Source organism: Mustela nivalis (assembly GCF_964662115.1).
Source record: "Mustela nivalis genome assembly, chromosome: X".
NCBI lineage: Eukaryota > Metazoa > Chordata > Mammalia > Carnivora > Mustelidae > Mustela > Mustela nivalis.
Window position 1 is genome coordinate 39,941,941 of NC_139040.1, and position 18,711 is coordinate 39,960,651.

At 49.5% G+C, this 18,711-nt stretch overlaps 1 protein-coding gene across 1 annotated transcript; it reads left to right on the forward strand.

Moving 5' to 3' along the window:
* Positions 1–12,146: 12,146 nt before the first annotated feature.
* RIPPLY1 (ripply transcriptional repressor 1) lies at positions 12,147–15,151 on the forward strand. The gene is made up of 4 exons (XM_082716539.1): positions 12,147–12,480; positions 13,396–13,471; positions 14,086–14,150; positions 14,666–15,151. Exons 1-4 carry the CDS (start codon positions 12,275–12,277, stop codon positions 14,925–14,927), a joined length of 609 nt encoding a protein of 202 aa, XP_082572665.1. The 5' UTR covers positions 12,147–12,274; the 3' UTR covers positions 14,928–15,151.
* Positions 15,152–18,711: the final 3,560 nt, after the last annotated feature.

Here is an 18,711-nt window from a genome sequence, read left to right on the forward strand (position 1 = left end):
AACTGTATCCTTGATTCCCTTTGAACTAAAACCTCAGTCTTCTCCATCTGCGAAAGGCATTTTAAGTCAGGAACCTCAGAGTTAGACTTAATTTCGTTCTTCTTTCTCTGACCCTCCATACCCCCATCTCATCTGCAAATCCTTTCAATTCTACATGCAGTATATGGCTCTTTCATCCATCTACTGGTTTCCCATGTAAAAATGATACCTCCAGGGCACCTGGGTGGCTCAGTGGGTTGAAGCCTCTGCCTTCGGCTCGGGTCATGATCCCAGGATCCTGGAATCAAGTCCCACATCAGGCTTTCTGCTTGGTGGGGAGCCTGCTTCCTCCTCTCTCTCTCTCTCTCTCTCTCTCTCTCTACCTGCCTCTCTGCCTACTTGTGATCTCTATCTGTCAAATAAATAAATAAAATCTTTTTTAAAAAATGATACCTCCATTACCTTTTCTTACGATCATCTCTCAAGATTTGTGGTCTCAAGGGGCACCTGGGTGGCTCAGTGGGTTAAAGCCTCTGTCTTTGGCGCAGGTCATGATCCCAGGGTACTGGGATCAAGCCTAGGGTCCTGGGATTGAGCCCCAAGTCAGGCTTTCTGCTCAGTGGAGAGCCTGCTTCCCCCCTCTCTCTGCCTGCCTCTCTGCCTACTTGTGGTCTCTGTCTGTCAAATAAATAAATAAAATCTTAAAAAATTTGTTTTGGTCTCAGGATGATTTTACACCCTGAAAAAACTATTTAGGAAACAACCCAATGTCCTTCAACTGTAAATGGATAAACTGTGGCACATCTGTACAACAGAATACTACTCAGAACTGAAAAAGGAATGTACTATGGATATAGGCAGCTACAAGGATGAAGTCCAAATGTATTGTGCTGAGTGAAAAGAGCCAGATTCAGAAGGCTGTTTCTAGCACGATTCCATTTACATGACATTCTTAAAATGACAAGATTAGATTAATGCTTGCTGGAGGTTTGTGGTGGAGCAAGGGGTTGACCAAAATGCTGAGGCACAGGGAATTCTTTGGGTGTGGGAAGCATTACAGAATGGTTGTGTAACTTCACATTTGTGTCAAAATTCATGGAACTTCACACCCAAAAGCATGAATTTTATGCATCCTTCCACATTCTGTCAGAGTATTAAAAGGATATGTGTGTATATTTAAAAGTAAATAAATAAGGTATTAGTTAAAACTCTACTAGGGCTTTCCTTTTTATGGATTATATCTTTGATATTTAACATTCCTATAAATTAAAATTAATAAATTTTAAAGCTATTTATTAATTTACTGTAATATAGTTGACCCACAATGTTAGATTAGTTTCAGGTGTACAGCATGGGGGTTCAACATCTTTATATGCTACGCTGTGCTCACCACAATCAGAGCTCCCATCTGTCACAACACAACACTATTTCACTATCCTTGACTATCTTCTCTATGCTATACCTTTTATTCTCGGGACTTATTCATTCCATAACTGGAAGTATGTATCTCCCACTCCTCTTTGCTCATTTTGTCCATTCCCCCCACCCGCTTCCCTCTGGAAACTATCAGTTTGTTCTCTGCATTTATAGATCTGTTTCTGCTTTTTTTGTTTGTTTTGTGTTTTTAAGAAGATTCTATTTTTAAGTAGTTTTCACACCCAATGTGAGGCTTGAACTTACAACCCTGAGATCAAGAGTCGCGTGGTCTACTGACTTGAGCAAGCCGGGCACCCCGAAACCATTTCTTTTTACATTTAAAACAATGAACTCATTGCATGTTAAAATAGGTAACATATATTTATGAAAAAATAACTCTTTTCCAAACAAAAACAAATTAACAAGAAAAGTAGGATCATATTACATTTCTGCAAAATCTGCTGCATATCTGACTCAACAAAAAAGCAGCAGGATTCTCATATCTGTTCTTGCTTTCAGTCCGTAGCAATATGTTTTTCGGTTAAAATAGATGAAGAAAGGGGCCCCTGGGTGGCTCAGTGGGTTAAGTCGCTGCCTTCGGCTCAGGTCATGATCTCAGGGTCCTGGGATTAAGTCCCGCATCGGGCTCTCTGCTCGGCAGGGAGCCTGCTTCCCTCTCTCTCTCTCTCTGCCTGCCTCTCCATCTACTTGTGATTTCTCTCTGTCAAATAAATAAATAAAATCTTTAAAAAAAAATAGATGAAGAAAACCCAACTTCATGATGATATGTCATAGAGATGGGTGTTGTTTAAATAGCCTTTTAGGCAGAATTCTAAGAATGACTCCCAAATGACACTCAACCTGTGTATAAATTCTGTCTCCTTTGAGAGTAGTTGTTTACAGATATTATTACTTCCATGATCATGTTAGTTAGCTGGCAAACAGAAATTATCCAGGTGGGCCTGGACGTATGTATGTAATGTGTATGTAATGTAATGTGCGCCCTTTCCAAGGAGAGTGCCAGCAAGAAATGGGGACCTCAGACTTAGAACCTGAAGGAACTGGATTTTTCTAACATTCTGTGTGAACCTAGAAGCAGACTTTCCCCCCAGGCCCTCCAGATAAGGGCCCAGCTTAGCTGACAAGATAACTTGACCTCAGTCTTGTGAGACCCCAAGCAGAGATGTCAGGTGAACCCACCTGGATTTCAGAGCTACAGAACTGTGAGGTAAGACGTAGGTGCTGTATTAAGTTGTTAAGTTGATGGTAACTTGTTATTGCAGCAGTAGAAAACTAATACCTTGTGGATATTCTTCTTTCATACTACACCTAAACTTCACAAATGGTAGTTTCCTGATGCTTATTTGTGATGTTGACTCTGAAACCATATCAATGAACTTTTCGTACTCTCTTACATTAAAATCCATCGGTCTATCTTGTACTTTGAATGGATCTATTATCTATGGAAGATTTGGTAACATACATTAGTCATTTGGAAAATACTGGCCAACCCGGTTATACAGATCTTCCAATTGTTGACTCACTGTATGATTATACAATGTGAAAGGCTGCATTCGTGAGTATCTTATCAGAATGTCTTTAGGGTACTGAGAAACTCTCAAGTTCACAGTGACAGATCAAGTTTTCCAAAAGTCTGGTTTTCACTTGAAAGCTTAAATGTTATCGTGGACAACAAATACAATCAGTTGATTTCCTTGAGATGACAATCACTTCACTCATTTTCAACAGAACAGTGGCCTGCGTCTGTATGAATAACCATAGTTTGTCTGTTAATCGTTCTTTCAAGTTAAAAAAAAAAAAAGGATGGGGTCACTTGGGGGCTCAGATGGTTAAGCATCTGCCTTTGGCTCAGGTCATGATCTCCAGGTCCTGGGATGGAGTCCTACGTGGGGCTCCTGGCTTGGCCAGGAGTCTGTGTCATTTTTCCCCTGTACCTCTCTCCCCGCTTGTGCTCTCTGTCTCTCTGTCTCTCTCTCAAATATATATAAACCTTAAAAAAAAAAAAAAAGCAAGAGGGTTCTATGAAAAACTGGCTACTTTGGCTTGCAATCAATCACATAAGTGTTTTTCCTCATGACACTCGTCGGACTTGAGTACGCAGTCGAAGTGCTTTACACACCCTTCCTATTTTGTCACACAGACTATTTGAAAAGACATGTACTCAAGGGGTTAATTTTAATAAAAAGTAATCTTTACGGTTTCATCAAGACATTTTAAAGTGGAACTGACATTTCTTCTACAGGGAATACATCGATGATGAAGAACAGCACGAATGTTAGTTTGGCGCCACTGCCTCGATCCGAGCTAAGGCGCCAGCATTTATGCCAAAAAATACTGCTTTTGCTCCATCAGGGCAATGTCAACACAGTGAAATGGCAAATAACATCTTCGTGTTATCATGTGAGTAGTTTTGTCTGAGTGTCTTGAATGAATCTTAGTGGCGCCCAGTGGTCTTTGGGTCACACTTTTAGGGCTGGTGATTTAGGCCCAAACTGGAAGAGGACGCAAGAGGGAGGGTGGAGATGAAACATTTTAAAAAGATTTTATTTATTTATTTGAGAGAGAGAGCGAGCATGACGGGACGGGGGTGGGCCAGAGGCAGAGGGAGAAGCAGGCTCCCCACCCAGGCAGCGGGCACTATGCCAGGCTCAATCCCAGGACCCTGGGTTTATGACCTGAGCTGAAGACAGACACCCAACAACTGAGCCATCACTTGTCCCTGAAGATGAAACTCCTGTCCTGTCCCTAGAGGAGGCAGTTGGGAATAAAAAGGAAGAAAGAATTTCTAGATTTCTTCCCCCAAGGACCTCTGCTGTGCCCCTTTTTCTCTTGACCTGCTTTGCTCCTGAGCTGTCCCAGCCAAGTCAGAAGTTACCCTCTAAAACTCCCCCTTCCTGGGATGTTGGATGTTCTGTCTTGCAAGGCCAAAGTACTAACAGAGAATCTCATCATGGCCCATGTATCTGTCATGACCTTTTGCCACCCAACACTAGAGCCCCAAAGCTCTGCTAGACTGAATCTATTAGCTTCAGACGGTCTTCTCTCTGCTATTGAATGACAGTCCATTCACATGGAATGAGCTCCTGCTGTGGACCCAATCCTCTGCCAGGTGCCAACAGGAGTGAGGAGAGATGACAAAGCCCCTTCCCTGATCATCTCAATAGGGAGGCTCCCATCACATCTGAAAAGGGAACTCAGATGAAAAGGTGGTGGATATTGGCATGTTTGGGGGTTCCCTGGAGAGAGTGTCGGTTCAAAGAGGACCTGGAAAGGGAGAGGTAGAATTTTAGTCATGGGGAAGAGGAGAGGCCTTCTAGACCTCGGCATGGAGGTGCAGATGATCACGCGCAGGGCCCGTGTAACAGCAAGGCCTGCGGGAAGTGAGAGGGAATCTGGGTGGAGTTGGAGGTGAGGCTGAAAACACGGGGAAAGTCGTGCCTGCCATTTGCCGCCAGCCACGGGGTTGCTGGTGGGTGCCGGTGCGTGAACGGGGTGGAAACTGAGCTAAGAAGGCAAATCTGGCCACGTGTGCAGAAAACACCTGACAATATGTGGGACAAAAAAAAAATCAACACCAATTTACTTACAGAATCTCATTTCATCCTCAACGCCAGCCCTGTGATACGGCACGACTCTTTCCACCACCCACCCCCAACCGGAAACTGAGGCTCAGGGAGATTGGTTAATTGACCCAAGGCCACCTGGACGGTGGATTTCGAGGAGGGAATCCAACTCATGCCTGTCTCCCAAGCTCTGGGAACCTAACCACGGTGATGCGGCTGTAATTATTGGAATAATTACAATAATGTCAACAGGCAACAGAGGCTGAGGTCCAAGGACATGTCTGACTGAACAACCTCTACACGGTCTCGTGAAACCTTCACTACAACCCTGCGGGGTAGGGACCCTTATGTTATTTCACCTATGCGGGCACTGGGCAACGGGAGGGTAAGTCATTTGCCACGGGCCATGCAGCTAGGTGCTGGAGGTGGGACGCACCGGAGTGTATTTGAGTCTCGAGGCCAAGCTTTTCCCTGTGAAGGTCCAGCGTAGATACACAGACGCTAGATGACGGGGACCTGAGCTAGATTGGCAGCCCGAGCCATCTAGAGCAGCGGCTGGTGAGCGCTCAGTGAAGAGCTGTGCCCCGTATTTTAGTTCTGTAGTTGGGAGGTGGAGCCATTGACGGATCCGCCCAGCCCCAGAGCACCGGTGATGGGACAGGAGTCTTTCTCAGGTTGTGATGCTGGTCACCGTCTTCCACTGGCCCCTTCTGCCATCTGCCTTCCACCACAGTGGCCCACAGGGGCGACCACCGAAGGGATTACACCCTCCACGCAGCTGTATTCTACAGCCTCCTGGTGGTGGTGGTGGGGGGGGGGGGTGGGGGTTGAAACCAAACCCACCAGCGTTCCCGTCTCAGATATGTCACTTCATCCCTCTGTACCTCAGTTTCCTGCTCCTCTTCAAATGGGTGCAATAACAGTACCTACCTCATAGGACCTCCACAAGGAGTAAACGAAGTAATAAAAAAAGAAAGTGCTTAGCACAGTGCCCGACACATCGTAAGCGCTCAATAAATGCTCCCTTATTTTTGTGGTGCTGGTGGCTATTCTCAGGACCCCATCAGTACCCACCTCCCGGGAAGACACCTGCCACTAGTCAGCAAGATCTGGCCTTACTTAGGCATGATCAGCGGGACTCCAAGACCAAAAGGGAAAGAAGAGAATGCACTCCCCAGAGTTCCGTGTCTTTCAGAGGCTTCCCAGACCAGGCTGGGAGAGAGGCTGCCTCAGAGAAGAGGGGCTGGCAAGGCTGGCCAGAGGAACCAGGGAGGGGGCAGGATGGACTGAATAGCAGAGGGAAGGAGGCTGGCTGGGAGTTACCGTCCCTGGGCACCCTCCTCCCGCCCCTGCTGCTTCCTCCAAGCTGTTTTTCTAGGCCCCTGGCTTTCAAATGAGGAGCAAATGGGGAGCTGCGAGGGGGGGTCTCCCTGCACCACATGGGCCACAGCCTGGCTCCAGTGGCAGGCCAAGAGGCAGAGGGTGTGGGAGGAGGGCTGACCTGGCAACAAACTGTTCTCCAGAGGGGACCCTCTGTCTCAGGAACCCAAGGGACTGGGTCCAGGACTTGGCACATTTGGGACATTTGGACTTGAGGGCAGAGGTCCCAGGCACCATTTGCTATTTTTGCTTTGGGGTCAGACTGGGTGGGGGAGAAAACCTTCCCCTTTTTTCCTCTCTCAGAGCAGACCCTGCCTTGCTTCGGGCCCCCATACCGGCCTTTTAGGGCTTCCTGCCTCCCAACTCCAGGGGCCCTGGCTCAAGAGGCAAAGGCTGGGGAGAAAGAGTAAGATCTCCATTGCTGAGGTCAGTGCAAAACCAGTTCTGGGCCTTTTTGCCTGCCATTGTCGGTCCTATCCCTGAGGGCTAGGGCTCCCACTATTCCCGGGATGGCCCCCCTCTCCTCACCAGCCCCCAGCGGTGGTGCACTGCAGTGGTTACAAGCACAGAGTCGACCTGAGTTCAAATCCCAGTCTTGTCACGTTTAGCTCTCCGACCTTGGGCAAGTATTTTAATCTCATCTATAAAATGAGGCTTGTATCTTCCTCATAGGGTTGTTTGTGAGACAAATTAATCCATGCAAAATGCTTAGGACAGTGCCTGGTACATAAATGTTTAACAAATGTTCTCTCCTCTCACTCCGTTTCTGTGCCAGCTCTGCCGGCCAGGATGACACGTCCCCTTCTCTCTGCCGACTTAGGCCCAGCCCAGCTCAACCACCCCCTCCTCCAAGAGGTCTCCCAACCGGGATTACCCCTTTTCCTGACCTCTGTTACGCTCCCCAGTGAGACTAGACCCATTTGGAGAGCAAGGGCTGTGACGTGAGCAGCGCTAAGTGAATCACAGAACAACGTGTAGGCCCGAGGGCAAATCTGGTGACAGTGACCGTGACTGTGACCGCCAGCAAGAAATGTATTGTGCGGCATGGTGTACACAGTACATGCGTTTGTGCATGCTTCGATCTCTCTCTCCATCTCCATATGACAAAAGCAAAAGTTGCATAGAATGACCTACATCCTCACCATATGTGATCCGTGCTTCTCTTTGCTCATTTGGTTAAATGCTGGCTATGACCCACTCCATTGGTTTGTAAGCCCTACCTTCGGTTGTGACCCACAACATTGTCCATGATAAACCTGACACAGGATGGGATTAAGACCTCCAGAGGCCCCAAACTCTGAAAGGATTAGGAGTGAAAGGCCATGGCCTGTTTACAAAGAGGAGGTCAAGTCAAGAGAAGCTGTCGTGGAGCGTGCGTGGAAGCCACGGGAGGCAGAAGCCAGGAGAAGCAGGTCGGGCTCAGGAAGTGAAGGGCTTCAGCTGTCACTCCCTTAATAGGGGTCTGGATATTTCTTCTGGGCAACTGGGAATCACCAGAAGTTTTCCAGTGCAGGAAGACTGTACTCAGGTGTGTGTTTCAGAAAGATCACTGGGGTGGCTGTGGGGGAGGGTGGCGTGGAAGGGCCAAGTCAAGGGCAAGGGAAAACAGCCTTGGAATCTGTTTCAGGTGGCCGGGTGAGAGAGGATGGATGAGGCCACAGTCAAAGAAACAATGAGTTGAGCAGGGGAGCCCAGAGAAGACAGATGGGAGAAATGGCTGAGGTTTTTGCTTGCGTGACTCGGACCATTTGATGCTGGTTCCTGAGGTGGGTATGGAGGAGGTTTGCCAGGGAGGAAATATCATTCTCGAGTTTTGATTCATTCAACAAACATTAACGGGACTGACATAGAGAAACCAACGTTTTAGTTTGCCAAGTTGGAGCATTAAAGAAAAAAAAATGAATATCCACTGTGATCATTTCACAAAAGAAAGACTATTTTGCTTTCCCCACCCCACAAATAGGAAGGGCATAGTCTCAGAATAAAGGACAGTCCTTTTTATAAGTGACTTAAGTTTGGATTATTGAAAACCTCTCCTTTGCATGTGTTTTCCATTTTGCTGTGACTAACTGAAAACATCACTGTGTGTTAGCCTAAATAGCCTAATTCGGGGACTGCTACTGAGAACCACAGGTCTGGTCAATGGGCAGAGGAAGAGATGTCAGCCACAGAGACCAAGAGCAACGGTTCCAGAAGGAGGAGAAAACAAGAGAGTAATGGTGGAGACCAAGAGGGCTTGGCCACTAGTGTCTTTTGCCATCCAGGATTCAAAGAGATCACTGAATTTGGCAATTAGAAGGGGAGGTTGGTGACCTTCGGTGGTGCCCATTCGCTAGGAAGATGGGGCAGGGGCCAAACTGTAGTAAGTTGAGGTACATTTGAGGGTGATGGGAAGAAAAGAGAGAGGCAAGTGGAGGGGGAGAGAAAAAGAGACAGAGATAGGGGGAACATGTTAAGCGAACAAGAGAACACATCTGGGGCCAGAGGGGCCTTATTTTCTGGCATAAAAGAGACCACCATTTTACAATCAGAAAGGAAAGAACTAGTACAAAGAAACTGGACTTCTCTGAAGAGAAGGGGGAATAATGTCTAGAAGAAGGGCTCAAAGAAGGAGGGTGGATGAGGCCAAGGCCCAGATAAAGGGATTAGCCTTTAACGAGAGGGGCACCTTGTCCCTTGAGAAGGGAGGGCTGGAGGGGGGAAGGAAGTTGGAGAGGCCAGCCAATTTTGGGGGGGTGGGGCAGGGCACTGAGGTAATTCATGCTTGAAGGCCTCTGTTTTCTCAGGGAAGTAGGAGGAGAGGGGTGGAGCAGGAACATGGTCGGGAGCTGAAGGAAGTTTGGAATGGGGCCCAGGGGAAATGTGGAGGCTGGAGTTGGGGCTTGACTGGGAACGCACTTGAGGGTGGCTGAGGGGGACAGGGCCCCAGTTGGGGATGTCTAAGTCTGGCTGGCTTTGTGCAGGTTTTATCTCCCTCCCTAGGCTATAAGCACCTGGAGGCAGTGTCCTCAGCACTTTCCTCTTTCTAGTCCCTTCCTTTTCCAGGCAATGCCCAGTGCCGTGTAGCCCAGAGGAGGCGCCCAGTCCTCTCAGAAGGGCCTGGCAAAGGAATCACTGACAAAGCCCAGAGATACCACAGGGCTGTCAGAGGTAGGCTCATAACCACCCTGCCAAGATGTGACACATTTTGGTTGTTCCACACATTTCCTTACCACCCTGTTGGCCATCCTGCTCCTTCCTGTTCTGTGCTGACTGCAAGGGAGAATAGCCAGGCTCCCACTTTTGTCCAGTAATGCTTGCAGGCCTTAAATCCTTCAGGCTGGAGAAAGCCCACCGAGATGGGCCAGGGGCTTCATCTCCCATACACTGAATGAGGTGGACACAATTCTCAGGAGGAGCAGTCGTGTGGGGAGACCAAAGAGCCATTGCAGACAGGCCCAAAGGCCACCTGGGCTCCAGAAGAGCATGCTGGGAGGGGAAACCTGCGGGCTGCTCAGAGGAGTGAGGGGGCTGGACAGCCCCAGCAGTGAAGGACTATGACTGAATGAACACAGGTTCAAGGTTGGAGGTGGTGGGATGGGTGGCATGGCTGAGTTGGCTTGGGCTCAGAAGTTCATGTCTCCCTCTTCTCCCTGGCCTTCTTCTGTCCTGCTTGTTTTCGGAGCCCACGGTCACCTAGAGGTCAAGAAACTCCCAGGGAGTGCCAGTAGGTCTGCTTCTTCTTCGCAGGCCCCAGTCCTTCCAGAATTTTCTTCCACCTGGCTCCTCCCCCTCAGCCTCACACCTCATTGGAGCCTGCGAAGCCAAGCCATACAAGCAAATTCTCATCCTCTGGAGGTCAACTGAGCAAGAACCCTCAGAGACTGATAGAAACGCGGACTTGCCCAGCAGCCCTCCTTTTCCCTCTCCCGACACAGGCTCCAGCCTGGGCTTCCACAAAGCAGGGCCAGAGAGCTTACCTCAGTCTGAGGCAGCGCATGCCACTGCCCTCATTTCAACACATATAATAAACCTCTGTTTATCGAGGGCTGGGGCCGTGCCAGGCCCTTGGGTTAGGTGGTGGCTGGGCTGTTAGAAATTTTCCTTGGATGGAGCCAAAATGCGTCTCCTTGTAGATTCCGCCCTGGGCCTCGGCCTCGCTCCCACGGAGTGTCATTTCCCCCCGAGAGGGTTCTCTGCTCCCTGATAAGCATTTCCTTCTTTCTTAATTTTCTTGCGTCTTTATTTTCTCTTGCCCAAAGGACAGCAGGATCCTGTGGAACTTCGGAGGACGAAGCAGGAAGTAAAAATCTCCCACAGTCTTATTCCCAGAACTGATCGCAGTCACCTTCCTCCTTCTTCCAAGCAGTCTCCCCCTCCGCCCCCCAACACGGCATCCTGGATAGACCCTGCTTGTTTTCTTTCCCCAAGCCAATTTGAATGTGAAATTGTCTCACTGTTCAAGGAGTTGTTGAGCCAGCTTTCTAAAGTGAGGCATTTGTTGATATTGTTTCCAATTTTCCTTTGCTACAGAGCTCCCGGTGGGGCTGGAATTTCAAGTGGGGTGGGGGGGAGGGGGTGGGTGAAGAGAGAAAAGAGGAGCCCTTGAATCGAATTGCTCAGACGATTTTAGGATCTGATGTTCTTTCCCACTTTCTGTGTTGATGATTTTCCTTCTAGAGCCTGATTGTGAGGGCCTGCTTAGTATTCACTGGCAAAGACTTACCCTAATGAATGTAGCTGGTTTCCTATTATTGGACATTGAGGTTGTTTCAGATTTTGGACAATCACAAACCCGACCTGGATGAATACCCAAGAAGCTAAATCCATGCTGGTCCTGGATGCTGAGCTCCGGAGAAATATTCCGGGACTTTAAAGCACAAGGAGGCCACCAGCAGTTGTAACTGAAAGCTTTTTGGCAAAGGCCCAGAAGACTGGCGAAGGCCAAAGACGGTGCTGCAGCCGCTTGGCTTGCTTGCCCTGCCCCCGGGGTCAGTACCCCTTTACCATGCAACCCCGTCACAGAGTGTTCAGGCTGGCAGCGCCCCTTGAGACCACTGGACCTGCACCCTGCACCCTCGTCTCACACGTGAGGGGAAAAAAAAGCCCCTGGGCTGGGGATGGTTCTGAGGCAGTTTAGCTGCCAGAAAGAACCCTGCCTCCCGCCATCCCCCCTACAACACTCCCCCCAGCATCCTGGCTTCTGGACTGGGAGTCGAGCTCTGAGACTTGGAATCTGACCTCCAAGCCCTGAAATGCTGCCTGCACTCCTTTACTAGATTACTTACTGCTGAGGCCACGAGAGGAGATTTGGGCACTTTTGCAAAGGAACTGACACAGAAAACAAAGGGCATGGAAGGAAGGCTCCAGGGTGACCCCACGGGCAGCTAGACCTGCTCCACCCACAACCTCCTATTTTCCTGACCCAGGTGGCATGCTTAACGGCAGTCACCCTCTGTCAGGTCTACTGGGCACATCTCTTGTGGGTTTTGAGCCGAAATAACGTGTGAGTCCTTTGCTTGCCTTAGCCGGGTCAGCTGTCCCTTTTTGCTGGGAACTGGCTTTGCCAAAGGCCCGTCTCTCCAGCCCTCTGTGCCTGACAGCTTTCTGTGGTTTGGGGTGCTAATGAGCTTCCCTCCTTTCCCCCCTCCATCCTTGTTACTGCCTGGGGAATTTGCACAAATGGTGTGTGATTTGCCCCTTCTGTGTTTTCTTTTCTGACTTGGAGGTAAAGAAAACCCCTCACCCCCCACCGACACTCTGTTTATTCAACTGGGAGGGCTTTCACACCCAGAGACCCAGCTCCCCCCCCCCAGCTCCCTGTTCTAAATCTTCATCCCTCCTCCTCCTCCCGGTCCCCCAGCCCTGCTCTGCCCTGAATAATTTATGAGTCCAGACAGGCCTTATAAAAGGGTCTCCCAGGAAAGGCCAAAAGAATGCAGGAGGTTCTGAGAAATGAGAGCCCCTACGGCCTGCCTGGCCTCAACCCCCTAAGGATGGACCCTCCTGTTCCCGCTGCTGCTGCCCCTGTCCCAGCCCCAGTCCTAGCTCTAGCCCCTGTGCAGCACCCCCAGGCACTCCCTGACCTATTAAGTCCATCGGTCCTTGTTTCCTCTGGACAGCAAGTAGGTGGCAAAGAAAGGTAAGTGGAACTTGGCCTCTGGCGACCCGAACTCTGGCTTAGTGGGGTCCTGGGATTCCTGGGACAATGAAATGGATGAATGGCCAGGGTGCCCCTGCTCCCTGTGGAGGGGTAGGGTAAGACCTCCCAGCCCCCAGAGACTGCCCCTTGCCCATCTCAAGCTAGAGTGCCTCAACTGGTTTCTCACCTCACTCATCCTTCTGGGTGGCAGGAGGGAATTTGGGGACAGAGGCATTGCCAAAGCTAAAAGCTGAGCAGCCAAGGCCTCATGGGCCAAGGGGCTCAGTCCATTGAGGAGCACAGGGGAGACATGCACACTGCGTGCATGTCTTCCATATGACCTAGGCTGTGGGAAAAAGAGGGCCAAAGTCCCAAGAAGCCTTTGACTGGTGGTGGGGGTTGGGGGGGGGCTGTCTTTTTCCTGACCAGGCCTTAAGATTTCCATTTGCTTCTTTCCCGGACCTCTGGAAGTCTAGTGGGGAAGCAGTGGGCCCAGGAATAGTTCAGGTCACTTTCCCCAGTGCAGGAAGATGGCAGGACTCTCAGTTCTGCTTGTTGGAGTAGGAGATGAGGGGCCAGATATTTTCCATGCAACCCTAATTTATTCCTCCAAACATGCCACAGTCAACAAACACTGAGTGAAATGCCTACTGTGTACCAGGCATTGCTCTGGGCGTTGGGGATTCAGACGCAATCATACCTATGTCTGCCCCCAAGAAGCTCAATGGCGAGTAAACAGATAATTACAAAGCAGCCTGACAAGAGCAATGATCACATTGTTGAAGGAGGCGGGAGGGGCCCTGACCTGGGCTCAGGGGCCTCACGGCAGGCTTCCTGGAGCCCCGGCATCAGAGCCAAGTGCTTCGGAGGTTCCCATCTCCTTCTGCCACGACTGATCTTGCCTCTCTGTCCTAGAGGAGCTTGTCTCTGGAGGCCCTGGCTGTCCTCTACAAGTGACCCTTCGGGCCAGGTTTGGAGACTGGTGGATTCGGTGAGTCTGAGCCCCTGTGTCCCACGGTCACATGCACAGGCAGCCACGTGCGTTCACAGCGGTCAAGCAGGTCCCTTTCCAGAGCGCCCCTGCCTTTGGGTCCGGGCTGCAGATGTGGGAATGCCTCTCCACAGCCTCCCTCACATTTGATTTCATGATGACTGAGGGAGGAGGGCCTCTCTGGGGTTTCAAAGGGAAGGATGAAGAGATGAGTGCCCAGGAGTGGGGAAGGATTTGGGCAGGCCCCACAGCTAACCTGTGGGAGAGCTGGTGCTAGAATCCTGGTCTCCTGGCATGCAACCTCAGTGCTCTCCCTTCCCCACCCCGCAAGCCCCCTCCCTTGAATCTTTGTGGCTCAGTAGAACTCTGTCTCCCGGCCAATCTCCAAACAGGTGTTAGAATAGGGGCAGGAAAGCAAACAACCCCCAGGACTCTGTGGATTTGTTTTACAACCAGAAGGACAGAGCCCCTTGTGGGGGACGAGGCCCAGGGGCTGCCCCCAGGGATGTCTAAGGTTTCTAGATCATCTTAGGGAGGGTTGGGAGTCCTGGTACAGAGGAGGCTGCTGTGTGGCCATGGGCTTTGAGTCACATGCTAGCTCTTGCTTTGGACAGGCTACTGGTGGTCCAACAGGTGCAGAAGTCACGAAGGCTGACTCCAAGTTCCATCATCCCGTCAGGTAAGCCTATGGTGCTCAGCTTGGAACCTGACGTAGATCTGTCAGCTCTTCTAATCCTCAGAGCAGCCCTGTGGAGCAGGAGGAGGCAGGCAGTGCCCGGATCCCTCTTTCTTAGACCAAGAAACTGAAGCCCAGGGTGGTTCAGAGAGTTCACCAAGGTTGGCTTCCTTGGAGGATCTGTCGGTGACCCCTAAGAATGAGCCCCGATGGGTGGGGTCAGCGAAGGAAGCCTTAGTGAGATGTGGGGGATGCAGGGCTAGAGAATTCTTGGCTAGAAGACTTCTGAAGTCGTGGGTGAGGGGAGGGTGGGATCAATGTCAGAGTTGACAGATGCCGGGGCAGGGGCTTTCCACAGCTCTAGGCCCACCGACATGACCTTCCTGCCTGGGGCCATTTTGAAAGTTCTGTTAGAATCATTCTTTTCCCTTTCGCCTCACTTCCATCTGGCCTTCCTTGCCTCTCTGCACGTATGAGACCTAACTAAGTCAGGGGCCATATTTCTTCTCTGTCCACAGGCTCTTCTGGCCTAAATCCCGCTCCTTTGACTACCTGTACAGTGATGGGGAGATTTTACTGCAGAACTTCCCTGTCCAGGCAACCATCAACCTATATGAGGATTCAGACAGCGAAGAGGAGGAGGGGGAAGAAGAAAAGGACAAGGAAGAGGAGACAGAGACAGAGGAAAGGGGGCCAGAAGAGTGTGTGAGGGTACCAAGGTCAGCACCACACACGGCCACAGTTCATCTTCCTTCCCTTCTCCTGACATGCCCAAACTGAACTGGTCAGAGTCTGATTGGGGTTCAGGATGACTGGCAAGGCTCTAGAACATCAGTGAGGCAGGAATCTCCAGATACAGCTTTCTGGATTATAAGTTGGGCCCTGGAGTGCCCAGCTCACAGTGGTTGTATTCAATTAGCCTGTGAGCCCAGGCCTCTGGCATCTCATTGTCTGTGTTGCTGTGGTGTTGACAATGAGGGGGTCCAAGGAGCTCTAGGGGAAGACCTGCTTTCTGAAGCACCTCAGAAGCAGTTCAAGACAATACCTGCTTATGCAGAGAGAACCAGTTACTCTTCAGGGGGCCTTTGACTCCCCAGCATTCCAGCTAGCCCCAGAGTCCTGCCTTCCTTCATAAAGCCTGACTTCTGGCTTCCCCTGCAGAGACACCAATATCAGATCCAAGCAAAATGGGGGCACCTCTTTGAGGCGCCTTGCAGGATAGGAAAGGGGCATCTAGGAAATCAGCTTGCTTTGGAGAACCTCCATGTATTTTGCATGCTATCCACTGAGGTCTGTATGTTGGTATGAAATAAATCAGGTGAAAAATAAACTAGATGATGTGTGCCCTTTTCCTGGAACTGTGCAGATTTCTTAACTGAACTCTGCCCATGTTGTGAAGCCACAGGCAGAGGGTCAGAGAACAGCTCAAGGCCGATTCATTGCCCTACTTGAGGTCAGTTGACAGATTCTACTCCATGGGGATATAGGGCCCAGACTGACCCAGCATGGGGCCAGGCTTTCTCTGTCAACATGTGAAATCAGTCAGGCTCGATTAAACTTCAACAGCAGCTTAGGAAAGGAGCAAATAGGCCTCCAAAACGCCCAGAGTATGGGAGTATGGGGGAGAGTGAGACGTGTAGCCTCTGCTGAGCTTTGGAGATGAGAGTATACATGCAGGGAGGGGGTTCAAGGGGGTTGATTACTAACTCCTGTCAACTTTATCTCCTCGATTCCATTTGTATCTTCTACAGCTCAGGTCCTCATGCCCATCCTGCCCCGATTACCCCAATTCATGTTCTTGCCTTCCTACGCAATGTGCCCACTGGTCCCAAGATCAGACCATAGCGTGCTCCGCTGAAAGCCCTACCATGCTCTTCATTGCCTCACCAACAGTTGGGACTTACCGTTCTTTTTTTCTTTTGATCACAGATCCCCTTGAGAATCTATGGCTTCTCTATTCATATATTCACAAATGAAGCCTTTAATTTGATATTCTAAGCTGTTTGACAGCCTAGTTCTTGCCAGTCTCTTCAGACTCGTCTCTTGACAGTTGAAGCCTGTGGCGCCCATCCTTGAATGTGTCATGCCTTTGAACACCTTGGTGGCTTTAACCCTCTTTCTGGAATGCCTCATCACTTTTGTATGTCTGGTGAGCTCCCCTTCAGCCAATAGGACTAGTTCAGACACCGACACCGTTCCTGTGTGAAGCCTCCCCAGAACTTCAAGTCCCGGTGGGGTCCCCCCATATATTCATGACCTCCTCCACCATAGCATCTGCCTCTGTCCGCCTGTGGCTGTGTCTGATATCCCCATGTGACTTTATCATACAGCACACTGCCTTGTATAAGGGACATGCTCAGGAAATGTTGAAGGAAAAAATTCTCAGGTCTTCTTAAGGAACCGCCTCTGTCCCTCCACTTGCTGGTCTCCCGGATCTTTGCTTAGCTACAAACAGGACTGGGTGACATCATTTGATTCAGGCCCAAAATGCTGGCCATTTCTCTCCTCCTTCAACTTGAGAGTGGACTGCTTCAGTTCTGAGCCCTCCCTGGGAAGTGCCTGAATTTGGACAACCTGAGCAGACCACGGAACTCTCTCTCACACACACACACACACACACACACACACACGCATACATACACACACACACACACACACACACACACACACACACACACACACTGGTGCCATCTATTGGTCAAAGTTTAACCTCATTCCTTAATTGAGGCTGCCAGACAGTTGACCTTTGACCACCTGGATTCCTATAGTCCATTCTGTTTTGGCTTGTAAGTAAAGCAGACTCTACCGTCTGCCTGCTGTATGACCTTGGGCAAGTAACTTGTCCACTCATCCGCAGTCTCATCATCTGTCATAAGGAGAAACTAATACTTCTTCTCAGGGTTGTTGTGAGGATTCCATGAGATAATATGTGTAAAGTACCTAGTATAGCTACTGGCACATAGTAAAAGTGTTCAGTAAATGGTAGTAGTCATCGCAATTGTAGTTTCAGTGGCAGTTATTATTAGTTTTATAGGAGACATGGGCTTATCTGTAGAGTCAGCTAATGACTAGTTTACTCAGCTAATGACTGCTTTATCCTGATCCACCTGATTTCTCTGGCACCATTTGGTATAGTAGTCGAAGAATCTTTGCGGTATTTGGTTTAAAAACAAAACAAAACAGAGATCAAATGTGGCTTTCTGGGCCACTCTCCGCAGGTTTCTGGTCCCTTTTTCCTAGGCCAGAGGCTTAAAAACTTCCTTTTTGTGCTTTAGCTGGAACACTCTTCTTCTTCTTCTTCGTCTTCATCTTTGTCTTTGTCTTCGTCTTCTTCTTCTTCTAATTCTTCTTCTTCTTCTTTTAAAGATTTTATTTATTTACTTATTTGATAGAGAGAGAGCAGAAGTGGGGTGAAGGGCAGAGGGAGAAGCAGACTCTCCGCTGAGCAGGGAGCCTGATGCAGGGCTTAATCTAGGGACGCTGGGATCATGACCTGAGCTGAAGGCAGACACTTACTGACTGAGCCAACCAGGTGCCCCAGAAACACCCTTCTTTTGGACCAAGTACAGCAAACCAATATACAAACCAAATGAAGATGGAGTTTCCCTGGTCGAAGGCACAACGGCTGATGCAGAATTCCCATCCTGTTGTCCTTTCTCCTGTAAAAACTAACTCTCCATTCGTCTGTGAGACACGCACAGGGATCCCTAGATTGTTGGAAAGACAGTTTGGAAATCACTGTCGCAAGGGTTAAAACATGACTGATTTGAAGTCGAAGGGGGATTGGTATTTTAACATGTCCAGTGTTCCGTTTAAAATCCTTGTTTTGGGTCCTAAGCTCCCAGCATTTCATAGCTCAAAAACTGCTCGAGTCCTTGTACCATAGGTTGTAGGCATTTAAAATCCTTGGAATCCCAATATCCTTGGTTTTAGAGTATTATATAGCATAGAATTACAAATCCCTAAATCCCCACGGGCTTAAAGACCCTAAAACCCTCGTAGCAGTAATTCTTAACTCAGAATGAGCTCCTCTCACTTTCCCTCTGCTCCTCCTCCTCAGTGCGCATGCCCTGTTGGTCAGTGGCAGACATTTTGTCCCCCTTTCCTCCCAGTCCCCTGCCCTGAAATGGATTCCAATCCTCCTCCCCACACGTAGTTGCTAAGTGATTGGAATTCACTGTTATGAGTAACCAGAACCCCGTGTGAGTTACTTTGTTATCAGTGTATCCAGTCCTTGCAGCAACTTCAGATCCAGCGCAAAACTCAAGAGCCTTTCCTCCAGCTCCACGACAGCTGACTCATCCTTGTGCCCCACACTTCCTCACCCCAGCACTAATGCTTCTGGCTTCCCCCATCCAAGAGCAATGGAGAGAGGGTGGGTACATCAGCTTCGTGGGAGGCTGCATCTGAGCCGGGCTTTGAAGGATGGGCTCAGGGGAAGACAGAGGGAGAACCCTTTCCAGAAAGAGGCAGCACTATAAATTCCTCCAGGCTGGCTTTACCCGTAGGCTGACTCCACTCATGTGTCAACAATCTCTCAGCTCTCTGCTTATTCTCCTCTGTC